General features: G+C 36.9%; 2 protein-coding genes across 3 annotated transcripts; both read right to left on the bottom strand.

Annotated features, from left to right (window-relative positions):
- Positions 1–687: 687 nt before the first annotated feature.
- On the bottom strand, positions 688–4744 carry LOC141598602 (protein mak16). The gene is made up of 9 exons (XM_074418297.1): positions 4480–4744; positions 4257–4366; positions 3721–3839; positions 3473–3570; positions 2122–2209; positions 1914–2039; positions 1458–1557; positions 1151–1284; positions 688–932 (listed from the first exon to the last, which is right to left on the bottom strand). Exons 1-9 carry the CDS (start codon positions 4539–4541, stop codon positions 885–887), a joined length of 885 nt encoding a protein of 294 aa, XP_074274398.1. The 5' UTR covers positions 4542–4744; the 3' UTR covers positions 688–884.
- Positions 4745–5838: 1094 nt separating this feature from the next.
- Positions 5839–17225, bottom strand: LOC141598605 (uncharacterized). 2 transcript variants are annotated; one of them, XM_074418304.1, is made up of 12 exons: positions 16818–17225; positions 12526–12577; positions 11656–12075; positions 10636–10943; positions 10414–10560; positions 9939–10133; positions 9773–9850; positions 9628–9694; positions 8466–9537; positions 8321–8377; positions 6836–6910; positions 5839–6413 (listed from the first exon to the last, which is right to left on the bottom strand). In XM_074418304.1, the coding sequence occupies exons 1-12, from the start codon at positions 17076–17078 to the stop codon at positions 6371–6373; spliced, it is 2775 nt and encodes a 924-aa protein (XP_074274405.1). In that variant the 5' UTR covers positions 17079–17225; the 3' UTR covers positions 5839–6370. The 2 variants fall into 2 exon arrangements, with proteins under 2 accessions (XP_074274405.1, XP_074274404.1); XM_074418303.1 differs by having other exon boundaries at positions 5839–6910; positions 16818–17148.
- Positions 17226–18335: the final 1110 nt, after the last annotated feature.

Below are 18335 nucleotides of genomic sequence, written 5' to 3' on the forward strand. Positions count from 1 at the left end.
GTACGGTTTAGTAGAATCTTGGACAAAGTTGTACGAGGTTGGAGGAGAACAAATTTCCTCGAGGATCTTTCGGATTATTACTCACCTATCAAGGAGAGACGGTGAGGAGGTCTTGCTACTAAGATACGACAGCGTCACTGACGACTACAGCCAAGAACTTGTATGGTACAATCTTAAAAATAAGTCGATAACTGAAAAAGTTAATGATCCTGCAAGCCGGCTATATGCTAACCAAGATGGATGGATGTGTGTTGCTAGACTTGCTCCTATTCCCGGCAACGATCCAAACAATCGTCGCACAAATATTTTCTAAATCGTAAAATTGATTTATTCTCCGTAATTTACTATGGATGTGATACTAGTTTCTAATTGATTTATTATTACAAATATTCTCTTTATGTGTAGATTTAACTATAGTAAACGATATCAAGCAAGAGGTATCGTTCATGGATGACAATTTCATTCGCGCCCAATAAATTTCCGTGTCCCTGATTAAAATGTTTAGTATAGATAAACTTGAACTAAATGGAAGGGGGCAATTGAAAAATCCTATAAATCTATAATATATAGATGGTTGTCGGGTGAAGCTCCATCAAACCCGTCATCCATCCAACAGACAAAATCTCGAATGCAATCCCACATCCTACACCTGCAGCAGACTAAGAATAACATGGATCCGAGGGTGTCTTTCAACAAAACCGAAAGAATCAAGCACAAAGCACCGAAAATTTCCAATGAACGATTATGGAAACATATCCTAGTGAAAAAAACACCGGCACCCATCATTAGAGCCCGAAATTACAGTCCAGATAAGAAATATATAACGAAGTACATTCTTCAGCGTTTGGTTTACCAACAAAAAAAGGCTAGTCGATAGTTGATACTCACTGCACTGCCTTTTGTCTAGGTCTAACACCATCTTCATTTTCAACCTGCAAAAAAACCATGAAATTGAATTATGCTCGCGCGGTATAATTTCATCTTAAGAAATAGACTGATGCACAATATCTCACGGCCAAGGCTGTAGGCCTGTAGGACATATGAGACCCATGAACGCATATCCGTGATGTACGAGCTACAACATGAGTTCTGATCTACAGTAAATATTTCCGAGTAAAAGACATGAGAACTTTGAGATCAGATGATATACCTCAACAAGAACGGTAGGTTTCTTCTTTCCCTTGGAACCTGAACTGAAGTCTCTTCTTCTTGCCTTTCCATCAGTTTCTTCCATGTCATCATCGTCATCATCATCTTCTTCATCGTCGTCGTCTTCCACTCCATCTATTTTCATAAGCGGAATAAAAAGCATTTAAAAAGTGAAAGACACAAACGCAAAATATCTCTGAAGAACTGAACTATTTCATTCCAAGTCAAAAAAATTCAAGCATGCTAATATTGTTACATTATCTTTCTACCGTCTTTTTAAGGGGTTAGGAGAATAAATGAAAAGTTACCTTCATCGTCATCAATTGTGGCCATTGCGTTATTGCCAAAATCCTCCATATCATCCTCCTCCTCTAGATCTTCGAAGCCCTCGACATACTCTACCTCCGGCTGATTGAAATAAAATTTTAATCATAAACGGAAGGCTGCTCACCAATATAGGGAATAACAGAAAGCCTATAAAGCTAAGCGGGCTAATAGGCACTCCCTACATCTTATTTATATTGTCCTTATTTGGCTTTCTTGGTTAAACAAATGTTAAATTTTTACAAATGTTTTCTCGCAATATAAATAGCTACAACTTTTGAAAATGTTAATAAGAAATTTTGATAAATCAGGTGACAAATTTGACACTCAGTGGTCAAGTTGGATTAATCAGATGGGAGTTGGGACCATAAAAATTGTAATGGAGGTAGTATTGAAATTTTCACCCGCAAGTGTTAACACGAACAAAGAGAAGCACTCACCTCTTCAAGCTCATCTTCGATCTCGTGCTTCTTAAGATACTTGTTCCATAATTCCTGATTAACATTGTGAATCCCATCTGGATAAACCCCTTTTATGAGACGTTGAACCAATTCTTCCTCGATTTTCTGCAGCACAATGTTTAAGTTATAATTCCAAGCGAACTACATATTCCATATAATCCTTATAATAGTACAGGGCCATTTATACGTTATCAATATTTGCTGCTTTCTCAGCCTTCTCTAATCTTCTAGGGTCTCTCTTAGACGGCAGCCTAGGCTTGGTCATTATCTTCTCCCTACAAGAGAAAAAAAATTGTCAGTGAAATACAGAAGAACAGTACTGAATAGACAGGAGGCAAAAGGACTACAATTGGCAAGGAATATATAGATAACAATGGAATGAGAAAATCCCAAAAAAATCGAACAGGAGATATCCTTTTGTTTTACATGATAAATAAATCAAAGAACTCTGGCGAAGTCTAAAAACTGAACAAAAGACGGATGTTTTCTGGAACAGCACAAAAACTTAAATGTAGCAGTCAAATACATTAAACCAACCTATTAACCCCCTACGAAGAGTACATACAAGGAATTCCATCACAAAAACTTGACACTCGTCACAAGACTCGCTAATGGAACATTGAACGCAGCACTACTTTTGTCATTTAGAGGTACATAAAAATGTTGTTTAGTTTCTCAAAAGAAAGAAAATGATGCATAGAAAATGGAAATGTTTTGCAAGAAATAGCACAGAAGGTTTATACTCAAGAAACAACATATGAATCACAAGGGACTAAAGAGCCAACAAAGTCACAAAGTATTAGCTTCTGGTTCTCTGCAGTAATAATGTCGGAAATCTTACACCAGTTTAGCATTCTAGTAAGCATCAAGTGACACTAAACATCATGAATTTATATATATCCCAGCATTTCAGATGAAGGGAAACTATTTAACAATACATGTACAAGTGGTAAAGAAGAATGATAGCATTTCATTAAATGGCTGCAAAACAAATTGAGCCTTAAACCGATGAGAATTATTAATGCCATCGACCTGCCACTCCTCTTAGATTATAAGTGCATGTCTTGGGAGCATAAACGGCAAAACTCACTTGTACTTCAAATTTAAATCACTGCCATTTATGCATCCATGACTCAAGTTAAGTGAAGGAATTGCATCACATTTTCAAGTTTCAACTAAGGTGTGTACTATATTCAATTCAGAATCCAGAAGACGTCTGCGGGATCTAATCAAAATCCGCTTATCTACGCATATGATTAAGTCCATCATAATAAAAAGGTAATGCTTATGTGTTATATGAGTAAAGTATATCTTTTGGTGGAGCCAGACATTACCCATGCATCAAAAATAAAATCGAAATCATGAGAACCAATCCAGTTACCTTCTCACGTGCTTTAGTGCAGCTCTTGAAATAAATCATGTATTAAAATTTTACTGTACTAGAGACCTCATGAAACATGCATACATCCATATTTAAAATGAATACAACAATCAACCCTCCTCAATCTAAACCAACAAAAACAAGCAAAACAAGGTACCTCGTTTTTAATGCAAGCTTCCTCATACGTATCCTCATTTGAGTCATCTTTGTCAATCGTTGCTTCATTTTGTGCACAAGAAGTTTCGGCCAGAACATCTGCAAATTTCCAGTACGTACATGACTAACTTAAGTAACAAACACGAAATACCCTTCATTTCATTCCAGAGTTTAATCATCAAAGTGATCAAACCCTTTTTCCTAAAAGTAACTAACAACAACGTAAATACAAAGCTTAAACCAAAGTACCATATGCTTGTCAATGATTTCCATAGCCTTAATATAGTTCCGCGGTAGCTTAACCCTTTCCCACAACTTGTTAGGCATGTGAGCTCTCTCAATTGTTTTCATGTATAAATAGAACACTCCTGCAATTTTCATCACAACAAATAAAAATTCAACAAAGTATAAACCTGTCGCAAAAACCGACACAAAATCTCAAGTGAAACCATTGTACAGCATACAACGACCTCATTTCTTACTGATAGCAAAAATTCAACAGACTATCAATGGCTCGTGACAACCGACGCAAAAACTCAAATCAAACCATTGTATGGAATACAGCGACCTCATTTCATATTGTACACAACACTTAATGATAGCAAAATTCAACAGACTGTCAACCTGCCGCAAAAACCGACACAAAAACTCAAATGAAACTATTTTACGCCATACAACAACCTCATTTCACATTATACACACTACATTTAATGATAGCAAAAATCAAAGATAAAAGCTTTATAACACAAACTTCAAAATAAACAGAAATTAAATAAAATTAGTACCTTCATGATCACGAATCGTTGCGTATCGACTGTTAGCAAGCGGGCAAGAGCTCCGATTACAAATACCAGTCACATTATACGGATTTCGACAAAATTTCCCAGTTTCAATCCTAATTGAATCAAATCATAAACACACAATAAATACCAAAATCAATTGAGCTTAAATCAAACATAAAAACAATTATTGAGACAAATGAAACAAGGGAGAAATTAGGGTTCATACTTGGACATAAAACTGCAATGATTGTGGCGAATGACTTGCCAGATAACTTCATCGTGCTGCATTTTTGCTTAATTAAGGACTTCAATTGAGTGATAAATTAATTGAATTGGAATAGAGTTCGTGATTTTTTTGAGAAATTGCAGCCGATTTAGGGGAGAATTTAGGGCGTAGGGTTTGTGCGGGGTTTAGGGTTTTAACATTTGGGGGGAGAGGAAAATATGATACCAAGATAAAAGATGCATCTTCAATTTTGGGTCCTTTTGTTATTTCGGTTGTACGGGTTAGGTTGGGTTAAGAAATTTTTTTAATTGGGTCCGTCTGTTGTATATTTGTATCTAGTTCGGTAGTTCGGTAACTCGATGTATTAGAGAGGTCCTAGCGTAATAGTCAATACTCAATACAAAGATATCGTGACGATAGACCACACATTCCAATCTCCTCCCTATATTGTATTGGCTTTTCGCTTCATTTGACACGGAAAAAAAAAATCTGAGACGAGACCGTGAGATGTATTTGTTGTGTGAGAAAAAGGATTGTACATCAAATTATTACCTCACTTAATGAGTTTTTGAGTTTTTTTTTTTTAGTTTTATAAAGCTTATAAATTACATTGTGATAATTCAAATTTTTCAGAGCTCATATGTTATTTTTTTGAGTTATAATGTAACTTTTTGAGATTAATGTTTAAGTAATAAAAACTCAAAATTTTGAAATCAAAACTCAAAAAAATTATCTTAATGCTCAACAACTATATGTACATCAGATGTATAATTCACTTACTGATTTGTTGTTGGTTACTCCATATAAGCTGCTTTGTATTTACATAACAAAACTTGTGCTCATATTGGTAATATTTAATGTTTAAAATTGTAGTTTTAAAAAAAAAAATTATATTATTAGATCCATATTTTATAGACTTCATTTTGTTAATAGTAGTAGTTATTTTCGAGTCTAGAAAAAAAAAATTACATAATAGATATGGATATAAAATACGTAATTATTTTGAAAATAAGGCGATATATTGGGAATGGTGATAGTGATATAGATCATCAATTAGTTTTTTGACATTTATTACTCATCGAGTTTAAAATTGCAACAATGAATCAATAATCCCGTCAATGATTGAACCTTGATTAATGTTACTCGGTACAATCAACATAAGGTCTTCCTTCAGGCGCTTATTTCCGTCTGAAGACTTCAGACGGGCTATATGTGACTCACAACTAAATGTGAGCCATTTTAAATGGTAACATTTTACCATAAAAGTGTGACCCAGTTTAAACAAACATATTTTACCATATAAATGGTTACATAAGGTCGTGTGAAGGCTTGGAATATTCCGTCTAAAATGAGAATTAGTGATCAACCAAACCAAACCGAGCTTTAACATGAACTATCACCTCAACTGAGATGACTCAATGTTATCATCCTTCAATCCGAAAATCAAGATTCTAGAGTTTACAGGATGAACAAACCAAAATACAGGGTTTACAGATTACACCTCTTACACACACAGCCCGAAATCAATAGTTACAAAGGTGTTTTAAAAGGATGTGTCGGAGAGTCATGTTATTAATCTAAGGCTGTGACACCTTACTACAACCATTTTATAAAGTTTTCTAAGATCATTACGCCCACATTTAAAGGCGTAACTGGCCGCATTAAACGAGGATACAACAAATGATATGTGACCACGACTGAAAACCAAAATTAAATACTATGCACAACCGGGCCTTGAATTGTGCACTAATGGAAACCGTCCTTCCAATTGTGGTTCAGTGGCTGAACTCGGGTGTTTTAGAGCTCTAAACCGCTTTTCGTTCACGCACTGCTGATATGAAGACGAGAACAGAGATGTTCTGGAACACGTCATGTCCGGAATCCACATTTGTCATTTCCGGTGCCGGCGAACTGGTGACCTTGACCTCCTTTCCCTAAAGATGTTATAAAGTTACTATTGACAGAAATATCAAGATGAACAACTGCTACCTTTCACCTTAAGCTAAGGTGTACCTCTTCACTTTACCTTCATGTTATCCTTAATTTGTCTAACCCGATTGAAAGCTCTCATGTAAACATAAGATGAGACCAGCCCACTTACTATAAATTCCCCCCATATACCCTTCAAGTCGGTAACTCAAAAATGACTACGCAATATATTTTGATACGAGTCATCACAACAACAACATCAGAGCCTTAATCCCAAAATGATTTGGGGTCGGCTATTTCGACACGAGTCAATCTCAGGATAACATAATCAAGATGCCGCCACATATGAAATTTGTATAATCTTACTATAATACTTACAAAAAAGGCACAAAAACAAAATGGAGCCAGTAACACAAACCAAACATACCTGCTATCATCAAGAGAAGAGTAAGGAGAATGCCTTCGCTGAGTATGCTTGCTACGAGGTGACCTCGAAACTTGTCTATAAATAAAAACACCCATCATACTGATCCCATGAGCAATTATTTCAAAATTCAGGATTTCTCGGCTTTATTATCATTATCAGACTACTTAAGAATGAAGTCATATAGATACTTACCTTTCAAAGACAATAGCAAACGACCACAAATAAAATAAAAGTCCAAATGAAAGTACCTTAATTTACTCACCACTCCCAAGTTTACACGCCAACCAGAAAACATGTAGCCTAGATACTATAGATACTAGATCAAAAACAAAGAGAAGAACCTAGACTCGACAACCAACAAACCTCTTCGTACCGGAGAGAAAAAGAACAGTAAAAGAAAAGAGAGGGGGGAGTATACAGAATTACAGGCCTAGAACTTCAGGTTTCATCGTCTTACTACAGCCCTCCAAGATGACATCATCAATGAAGCTAAAAAGTCCAACAAAACAAAAAGCTATATAAAAAGTAGCTAATCTAACTATCTCAGGCAACATGACAAGCATAATGTTCACTGTTTGACACAGAGCACCAAACCTCCATTTTGGTTAGTACATTCTGATCTTTTAGAACCCAAATTACAAAGGCCTCCTGTTGGACCAGATGGATGCATGGGTGACTAACAAAAAAGATTGAAAAAGAAGAGTGCCAGAAAGCCAACATAGGAGAAAACACTCATGACAATAAGTAGATACAAAACAGTTGAGAAGTAACTAAATATTCATCCATATAGCATAGCTTAATCCAACATCTATGTTACCCCACTCTTCATATTACCTTGTACTCGATACTTGGATGCGAGTATGCGCCCGGACACTCCATTTTAAACCAAAAACATGGAGATTTTCCATAAAACAGGAGAGTCTGACACTTCACTATATCCAGGAAATATAGTCCACCATGCCTTATTGACATCAAAACTCATAAAACGTAATGTCGAATAAAAACCTATCACCATAACATTTTAAAATGTCGTATCTTAAGTCATTGTCGCTTTAAAAATAGTATGAGCATTCTCTAAAACAGAGAACAAAATAAGAATCAACAATTAGATACTCCTGCTATGTCTCTAATATATTTCAAAAATAAAATAAAAAATAGCTGGCACAAGTTTTAATAAACACAACAAAAAGTTCTATAGGTACACAAATACCCCTTTTACTACTCTCTCCTAATCCTACTAAATATTTCGGTGTATGACTGGATGGATGGTTTGGTGACTTGGTCATATAAATTAAATTTAGTTTCCAGAAATGCAATCCGATGTGAGAAAAATCCCAACAATCAAATTTGGAAGATATCAAAGAAACATAGTATTAACTCTATGAAGGACACCAAATCTACCAGATGCACTTCCGGTAGAAAGATAAGTACCCCAGATACAGGAACAAATTACATTCACGGTAAAATCTGTAACAAATAACGTACCTTCGCCTAGACCTGACGGGAGATGGTGACAAGTTGCGCCTTTTTGAATGATTTTTTCTGTAAAGTAGAAGAACAAATCAGCACCAATGGGTTATTACATTTACCATAGTCAGGTGTAAAGTACAAAAGAGGGTATAATAACAACCTTCTAGAGTCCTCTGATACTTCATCACTAGAACTGTCGGAGAGAACTGGTTCCTTAACTTGTTTACCCTGGTCATCAACAGAAGATGAGCGCCTTCTTTTGTGTCTACCAGCATCAGTTGACTTATGTCTAGACTTATCACCCTTTTCTTCCTTTGTTCTTCCTCTTTTTCTGTCTCCATCATCTTTACTGCTTCTCCTTTTGTTTCTCTCACTTTCATATTTGCTATCTTTACCTTCACGATGAGGGGATCTTTTACTAGAACCAGATTCCTTTGCTTTCTCCCCATGGCGAGGGGACCTCACTTTCTTGTCTCTTACTCTTTCTCGTTTACTATCCTCCATGTTATCCTTTTTCCTATGCCTTTCATCTTGCCGGCTATAAATCTCATCCTTCTCAGCTTCTCTTTCTCTAGTGCTCTTTGTTTCCTTATAACTGTCCCTTCCAGATGAACTCATTATACTATCATGCTTTTCGCGTCTTCTGACACTTCTTTCCTGAGAACTATCTCTGGCTAAACTTCTAGGATTAAGGTTCTCTACGTGAACATCTAGTCCATTAACAGTTTCTTTACGGCCTTTATCTGTAGACTTAGCATCATCACAAGTGACACCAACGCCTTTCTCATCCAAGGAGTAGGCTCGGATATTATCGTTACTGTCAGCCAAATCCTTGGTAACCCTATGACCACTTAAATCAATAACTGGCATACCATACTCAGCATGAACCCCAATTGGTCTCCTGTTACTGTTATCAACTTCAGTAGAAACCTGATTTGTTTTGTGCTCTTCAGCTATCTGAAGATGACCATTCTCACTAGTACCATGAGCCTCATTACTCTTGGACTGGGGTAAACTTGAAGCCTGGATCTCATCATCCTCGTCAGACGCATAATTAGAAAGACCTAAAATATTCACAGGTGATCCTGAACTTGTTTCTCCACTAGCATGTTCCTCAGGCTCTTTTACTTTTACTTTAGCTGGAATCGTAACCTTCGCAGATTCCATTGGAGCTGACACGGGAGGTAGGGAAACCTTTGGAACTGGGATTTGTTTATCTGAGTCATCCACCCCTAGTAAAAGAAGCATCCGCTCAATTAAAATGTCAGAATTATAAAATAACAGCCATAAAATAAGCAGAAAGTGACCACCAAAAGAATCACCATTAGAGGTATGATCATCTTCACTCAGTACTTTGGTGGCGATTTCATCAAAAAGCTCATCTGTGACCTGCACAAAGAGAAATAATAAATCCCAGAAGCATCACAGTAGACGGACAGATCTTTCAAACTGCAGGCAGACAGCAACCTTCAAAAGCACTTCGGTTAAAACGCGTTTTATCTCCTGATTGATAGCTGCAGTTCTCTGGACATCTTCTTCTTCATCCTAGAAATAAGCATATGGTACAATCAAACCAAAACAGATGTGCTAGCCATTTTTCAGCTGTTCAAATCAAATATCAGATAAGAAATACCTCATTGTTATCTTCTTCGGCTGACATAGCTGAATCTATGCTTTTGCTGTCTTCTTGGTCGCCTATTCCAATTGGCTTATCAATCAACTCATCTTCAATTGATTGATTACCTTCTTTGAAGTGCTCTGATGCGGACTTCGCGATTGTAGCCTTACTCTTGATTATTTCCTCTCTCAACCAGTTAGGTACTGCAGCCTGAAAAGAAATAAAGCAGAGGCAAACAAGTGAAATATTTAAATTCTTGATTGATGTAAGCAGCACCAACCCACTCCATCCCAATTATATCGTACCCAATGTGGTCAAACCGTGTCACCTTCGATATATCCTCAGAATATGTAATAGATACAACTTGGCTGAGAGTGCTAATGTAAAAATAGATGTTTGATAAAATCAAACTTAATATGTTGTAGATAAATACGCATTGAGACGACAAAAATGGGAAGGAGGTAGTAAAATATTTGAAAGAAGGCAGTACCTTTTTAGGGCGCTCAGAGCTTAGGGGAATTCCATATGCATCAACAGGAAAAGATGCAGCAGAATGAAGAGGCATCCCGGAACTCAGACCAACATGAGTAGAAACCGATGGTTGTCCAAGTTGCGGAGGTCCACCAATAATGTCATGCTGCAATGACACCAAAGTTCAGCTTATGTATACTAGCAGAAGCATAAAAGTTAACAAGAAAAGATAACCAATGACCTGAAGAGCGGATGGAAATGCGGGAGCAATTGGTGGATATGTTGCATCTGGAGCTGTCCAAGACTGCAAAGAAGACACAGCAGCACCATAATCTGTTCGCCTTACAGGCCCATAAGAGTCAGAATAGCCAGACATCATCTTATGTTCAACTTCGTGATTGATTGTCGATGCAAACTCAAGAGGTTGATTCCTTGGATCCAGTGAATGATTTCCATGTGCAAACTGAGGATAATCTACCGGCATTAGTCTACCATCAGCAGGCAGCAATGAATTTCCATGTTGCATTCCATGTAAGCCATCCTGGGTACCTGCCATAAGCTTTGGAATCAACCAGCTGATAATAACACTCAAGCCTACCAAACTACGTTACTCTGATCCTTTTAAAAGAAGACTCTCTGTTATACTCTGTTTAGAGAACAATGTACATATAAGAATGAATTACAGTTCGGAAAGCAAGGGAATAGATAAACAACTAGACCATCCTTCCACTATTATTCATCCACCTTCCATATTAAAATGTTGGAAAAAAAAACCTGTTTGCTAAAGTTTTCGGTCTCTCAAAATTCAAAGAATCTAAGTTTTGGGGCCAAGAACATAAAGTTGCCAACATCTTTTGCATTGGCAAAATGGACAGTTACTTGTACATGACGTTCTACGATGATCTAGAGTGGAGCAATATCAAAACTGGAAAGCTCTGAAGCAGATCAGATCAGATCACACAGCTAGAAGAACTGAATGGCAATACTTTGACAAGTATCACATACAATTGCACAGTTCAGTGAGCCAGATCACCCTAGGTAATAGACAGAGGAAGCTAAAACATTAAGGCATTCTTAAAGTTAACACTTGAATACCTATATAGATTTCTGTAAAACAATCTTCTATTTCTAACACATCTGACCGATTCAAAGAAAGTCAATAGATAATTAGTGAAAGTCATCAACTCATCATAAATTAAGCAAATAAGTTCATGTGAGCTGATTCACGTACAAAGTCTACAAACTCCAAGTGAATTATTACCTGGAGCAGGAGAATAACTAGAAGGTACCTCCTGCTGGTGAACTGAAGAATAAGTTGGGCCTCGATGGTGAGCAAATTCGGCACTCTTATCTCCACCAAGAACTGTATCCTTCGCGGCTAATGAGAAATGCGACTCTGAAGCATAGGAGCTGACTGATGCCGGCTCCTGCTGATGAAATGCTGGTGGGCCTGGTGGCCTATAAGAAGGTGCCACATATCCTTGATAACTCGAGAAGTCAGACGCAGAGACATGAGTTTGAACATCTTGATAATGGGATTCATTAGGAGGTGGATACTGGTTATCATAGGGAGATGGGTGTTCTTGTCGAGTGGCTGACTGTGGTTGCTGATTCTCCACTGAAGATCTCGCAGATGCCCAAGCTTTTGCCTTCGCTGCCCAATCTTCTTCATTGCTATGAACTGTTTTACACAGAGAAGAAAACTAGGGTCAGCTTACCATCATAGCTCCTTTAAGGGTAAGACATAAAAGAAAGTTCAGTACAAGTTACAAAAGGGTTACAGCATTTGTGAAGAATTGAGTTTGTCTATCAATAAGTCTACCTAAGTCCGAACATCAATCAACAAGACCAAGGACTAGAAACGGGACAAATACGATACAAATGAAGTAAAACAGCAAAGCCTAGGCCCTAGGCTATGTGTTTAATAAATGTGAGCCAAAAGATGTGTAAACATAAACAGATAACAAGGGGAAACTATAGTATGCAGAATTAATCAAAAGAAATCTATATATTTCTTTCAATCCATTCTTTACTAGATCATACAGAAAGTAGCTTTTACAAAATATTTAAAACATGCATATAAAATCTATAGCCAGACAAGTATAGAGATTAAGGTAACAATATGATTTACCTGCAGGATATTCCCAGCCTGCATGGTGTGTCCAATTTCCGTTTCCCCAATCCTGTAGACGGATGGTAAAGTCAGTAGTTAAAATAGTTGGCGGCCTGGCACTAAAACCAAAATTTTGACAAACAAATTTATGGTTGAAAGCGGACGAAGCCAGAAAAGAGAATGGATTAATCTTGTAATGTCAAACAACATGGGCAACCGAGAAAGTAAAGCAGTGTGGGATTTCATAACGTTGAGAAAATGGGAACTTTCTGTTGAACTCCAAAAAGAGCTCATATTCAGTTATCAGTACATAGATATAGCAAGAGAAACATTGGAAAATGGCAACATCTTCAGAGTGGCTAAAAGAGACATATTCAAGTAATGTTTAGCTTGATGAGGAGCGCAAAGCATGTCTAGCACATTGCACAGAGTCATCAGTAGGCTAAATATCAATATAGCACCCTTTCTACCTCCTCGATTTTTCCTTGCGACTAAACTCAAAGAAGCAAGGGGCTATCACAGTGCAACTACTTCATCCAAAACAGTTTATTTCCACTGTTATTTCAACTCAATCGGCATATTTCGCAACAAGAAACAACAGCCAGTGCCACTACTACCTTCTTGCTTTATCCTTGCGACTACACTCAGAGAAGCAAGGGGATATCATGGTGCAGATATTCCATTTAAAACAGTTAATCTCCACTATTTCAACTTAATCAGCGTATCCCATAGCAAGGAATAACAATCAAACCAAGATAACCAGATTGAAAACACAAATTGCAAATCAGATCATCATTAAAGACTTTTCTACAGCCATTGGCAATTCCATTCCATAAGTACCGACAAAGTATCCTTTCATTCATTGACAGTTTGACACCTAACTTGTTTCAAATTAACCACAATTAACACATAACTCGAGACCCTTTCGAAAAAAAAAACACATAACTCGAGACTATCACACCGTGAGTACAATTCACCACAGTATGCAACATAAGCACTGATTCTAACTTCGAAGCACTAGTCTAAATCCGCCAGAGAATACAGCATCCGCAATTGTTGCCAATGCTCACGGCTATCATAACATCAACCACTACTCTAAGTCTCTAATATTCAGTAAAATCTTCATCAAATACATCGGCATTTGTGCACAATCTAGCTACACAAAACTAAGCCAAATGAAACAAAGAAACCATCACCAACTCATGAAGTAACAGCAAACATCCATATCGTATCCTATGTAACTCAGAACTTAAAATAATAAAATTCACCTACAGCTAGCTACTAAGAACATTCTGGATCACATTTCTAATTAACAAATCTAACAATACTGCGTATAAATATAATAGCATAAGAATTAAGAAATAGTCCCTCCATTCCCGTCAAGGGTTTCTCCTTTGTTTTTTATCATGAGGATTTGAAGAAGAGGTAAACAAATGACGGAGATGGAGGAAGTATGCAACATAAGCACTGATTTGAACTGCTAAATAAATAATTTCAAGTGTAAATCTGCCAGAGAATCGAGCATCTACATTTGTCGCCACTGCTCTCTGCATTTACCGGCTCAGTCATTTGTTATTTTAGTCGGGCATAAACAAATTACTGAGACAAAGGAAGTAGTATAATAAATACTCCTTCCGTCCACCTCAACAGTTTTTTCCTTTCTTTTATACAGAGGATTTCAATAAAAGGTAAACAAATTACGAAGACAGAAGAAGTACGTAAATAAGGTAAAAACCTAGAAAAGTACATAAACAAATGACGAAGATGGAGGAAGCACGTAAATAAGGTAAAAAAATTTGTTGAAAATGTTTAGTGATTGGGTACAAGAACCAACGGGGCCAATAGGACAAAGCCTAAAACGAAGAATGAGCTTTGTCATCCACTCATACCAGTCTAGTACTACGTCGTCGTTGTTTGATAATTCTAGTCTTCTCTAATCTTTATCCTTTGCTTCAACGCATCACCAAACTCTTTTAAACCACTACACGCCACACGACACCCACCCCGAATTCATGCCACATAACTCTCCCCCCCCCCCTCACTGCCGATCCTACCCTTCCAAACGACACCAAATTTAACTTCAATGGGCACTCCACCTAACTCAATCCAGGGGGAAAACAGTCATCCACCCCCTGTAGAATATCTCTCTCTCACGCACACCAAAACAACACTCTTCTCTATCCCTCTCCTTTCTTCTCTCTCCAAGGGTAAAACAGTCATTTCACATCACAGGCAAATGTTGATGGTGTTCAAAAACCTAGCTTTACCAGTAGACCTTACATCGAAAATTACCTCCGACAACCGTAAAAAAACTCAGCGGTTACTCCGTTGTGGGAACTCATAACGTTGAGAAAAAGGGAACTTTCCGCTGAACTCCAAAAGCAATTCATATTCAGTAATTAGTACATAGATATAGCAAGAAAAACATTGGAAAATGACAACATCTTCAGAGTGTCTAAAAGCGAAATATCCAAATGTGTAGCTTGATGAGAAGTGCAAAAGCATGTCTAGCACATTGCACAAAGCAAATCAGTAGGCTAAATATCAATATAGCACCTTTTTACCTCCTCGATTTTTCCTTGCAACTAAACTCAAAGAAGCAAGGGGCTATCACAGTGCAAATACTTCATCCAAAACATTTCATCTCCACTACTATTTCAACTCAATCGGAATATTTCAAAGAAACAATAGCACCAATACTACCTTCTCGTTTTTCCTTGAGATTAAACTCAAAGAAGCAAGAGGCTATCAGAGTGCAGATATTCCATTGAAAACGCTTAATCAGCATCCCCTATATACTAAATGAATAGGAAAAACTAAAATTTTTCCCGCCTAAAACATTTTCTCTATTTTGATATAATGTCTTATATTTACTTTCCTATTTCGATATAGTTCCCTATAAGATTTCCTTCTAGGTTTTTTTATGATAACAATTTCTTTTTCGTAAGATAAGTTGTAGCTAAAAGATGCTTTTAAAAAAAGTGATAAAACAATATCACTAAATATGTGTTAAAAAAAATTTCATTAAAATACATATTTCACGTCGTTACTTAAATCTTTATTTTTATTTTTTTTAACCTCAAATCAAAATACAATAATTAAAAAAGTTAAAAAATAATGAATTGTCAATTTAAAATCTATAATATAGTATACTAAAAGGTGAAATTCTATAAATACCGTGCGTACATTGCACGGGGTCTATACTAGTATCCCATAGCAAGAATAAAAATAAACCTAGATAGCCAGATCGAAAACACAAATGGCATTAAAACACAAATGGCATTAAAAATATCCCATAGCAAATCATCTCATCGTCAACGACTTTTTTACAGCAATTGGCATTAAAATTCCATTTCCGTTATTTTCATAAGTATCATCAAAATATCATTCCATTCATTGACACCTAACTTGTTTCAAATTAACCATAATTGAGACATAACATAACTGCCAGGATATCACACCGTGAGTACAATTCCGCCACAGTATGCAACATAAGCACTGATTCTAACTTCAAAGCAAATAATTTCTGGTCCAAAACCGCTCAGAGAATATAGCATCCACAATAAACTCAAATAAACTCAACAAAGCAAGGGGCTATCATGGTGCAAATACTTGATCCAAAACATTTTATCTTCACTACTATTTCAACTCAAACGGCATATTTACAAGAAACAATAGCACCAATACTACCTTCTTGCTTTTTCCCTGCGATTAAACTCCAAAGAAGCAAGAGGCTATCACAGTGCAGATATTCCGTTTAAAACGCTTAATCAGCAATTCAATAATATCTCGTAGCAGGAATAATAAGAAACCTAGATAACCAGATCGAAAACACAAATTGCAAATCATCTCATCGTCAAAGACTTTTCTACAGCCATTGGCATTAAAATTCCTTACCGTATCATCGGCTAATACTCTAATATTCCCTGATACCGCCATCAAATACACACAGAAACACCATCACCATTCACCAATCTCATGAAATCACAGCAAACAAGCATAACATTCATCTACAGCTAACAACTATGGTAAACAAATCTAATTAGACTACATATGAATATAATACCGTGAGGATATATTTTAATCAAAGGTAAACAAATGACGGAAACAAAGAGAGTAACATAATAAATACTCGCTCCGTCCCCATCAACAGTTTTTTCCAATGATTAACACAACGGGAGTAGCATAGTAAATACTCGCTCCGTCCTCGTCAACGGTTTTTCACGATTTCAATAAAAGGTAAACAAATGACGGAGACGGAAACAGAGGAAGTGCGTAAATAAGGCGAAACCCTAGAAAAAGATTAGTACCTGATTAGGGTAAGAAGGGGGAGGGGGAGGGGGTGGGGGAGGATAAATATGAGGCGCATGATAAGGTGGAGGAGGATGCGCAGGATAAGCGGGATGCGGTTGTTGTTGCGGTGGTGGTGGTGGTGGACCCCACTGATTTTGCTGCTGCTGATGCGGTGGCGGTGGAGGCGGCGGTGGAGGATATTGGTGATAGTTGTGGTGGTGGTAATGAGAAAACTGAGGATCAGACGGTGGCGCGTGTGGTGGTTGATATGACTCCATTCTGTTGCTTTTGTTTTTTTTGTTATTTCTCTCGGGTCTGAGATATTACATCATAGAAATAGACTCGGGCAATCGGGCTAGAGTGGTTGTGGGCTTATTTGCCTATTGGACTTCCTTGAGAACCAAAATCTCGTTTAAGCAAAAACCGGTCCAATATATGGATGGGACACTAATAAAGTAAAAATTTTCAGACAAACTTCTATTCTAAGTATTAATATGGAGTAATATTTGACTTATTTTATACTTACGACGGAGACCAGCTCCAATAAGAAATATGTACATGAGAGGTGAAAAATGGAAAAAACAAAAAAAGTGGAACTGTTTTCGATATTTTTATTGAGAAACGTGAAAATAAAATAATGACTCATTTGACATTAATCATCAAGCGGGGAGGGTGTTGCGCCAAGTGCGATCAAAGGGTGTTTGCTAGTCGGTTGAAGTGGTAGGGAATCCTAATTTCTCTTTTCTAAAACCCTAATTACTCACTCAGTCAAGGTGAACATATTGCCACTCACCAGTATGATTTTAGATATGAATCTCCCTTGTTTTGACCAAGATTACTTCTTTTTTAAAAGTAATTCCTATAATTATTTATTTATTGTCGATAACCCATGCATTTGTTTAAATAATTTGTTCACTATAACTAGAGATAGAAGTGTCTGTAGCGGACCGTGCCTCATGAGGGCACACAATTCTAGAAAAAGATAAGTGGCACGACCTTGGTATAAGAAAGAGCTTTGTAATGTGCCGGTGAAATGAAAATGTCACGCCATACACGGTGCACGACCCACAACATGTCGTGTCGTGTTGGGCCATGCCAATTCTATGTCATGCTAAAATGGAGTCATGGTGTATCCTCATAACAGCCCACGTGCCCATATCCATATTTTATTATAACTATTTTGTATACTTTTATTTTTCGATCTGGGTATTCATATTCTGCCTTATTAATTATGCTATGAATTGTAGTTTGTTGTTTTTGATTAGATGATTGAAAACAAGGGAAAACTGGATTGTAAGAGTTAAGCCTTGTTATCGGCCGAAAAAAAAACTGAACTTAAGAGAGCTGAACTGGACTAAACTAAACATAATGAAGCTAGACTGGAATAAACTGAACAGAATGGAGCTAAATTGAACTGAAATAAAAGTTATTTTGTGAAAAGACGGGTTAAACTAAAATGAATGAAGTTAAGTTGAATTGAAATGAATGGAGCGAAACTGTAAGTAAAATGGGCTGAAATTAAGATCTTAATAAGA

Source organism: Silene latifolia, chromosome 9 (assembly GCF_048544455.1).
Source record: "Silene latifolia isolate original U9 population chromosome 9, ASM4854445v1, whole genome shotgun sequence".
Lineage (NCBI taxonomy): Eukaryota > Viridiplantae > Streptophyta > Magnoliopsida > Caryophyllales > Caryophyllaceae > Silene > Silene latifolia.

What these genes read in the sequence shown, in the direction of transcription:
- LOC141598602 (XM_074418297.1), bottom strand. Translation starts at nt 4,541, where the DNA reads ATGCAGCACGATGAAGTTATCTGGCAAGTCATTCGCCACAATCATTGC. An exon ending in AAGCAGCAAATATTGATAAC is followed by an intron (nt 2,040 to 2,121) that starts GTATAAATGGCC and finishes ATTGTGCTGCAG; the next exon opens with AAAATCGAGGAAGAATTGGT. An exon ending in AACCTACCGTTCTTGTTGAG is followed by an intron (nt 933 to 1,150) that starts GTATATCATCTG and finishes GTTTTTTTGCAG; the next exon opens with GTTGAAAATGAAGATGGTGT.
- LOC141598605 (XM_074418303.1), bottom strand. Translation starts at nt 17,078, where the DNA reads ATGGAGTCATATCAACCACCACACGCGCCACCGTCTGATCCTCAGTTT. An exon ending in GTATCAGAGGACTCTAGAAG is followed by an intron (nt 8,378 to 8,465) that starts GTTGTTATTATA and finishes TCTACTTTACAG; the next exon opens with AAAAAATCATTCAAAAAGGC. An exon ending in CCCGTCAGGTCTAGGCGAAG is followed by an intron (nt 6,911 to 8,320) that starts GTACGTTATTTG and finishes TTTTATTTATAG; the next exon opens with ACAAGTTTCGAGGTCACCTC.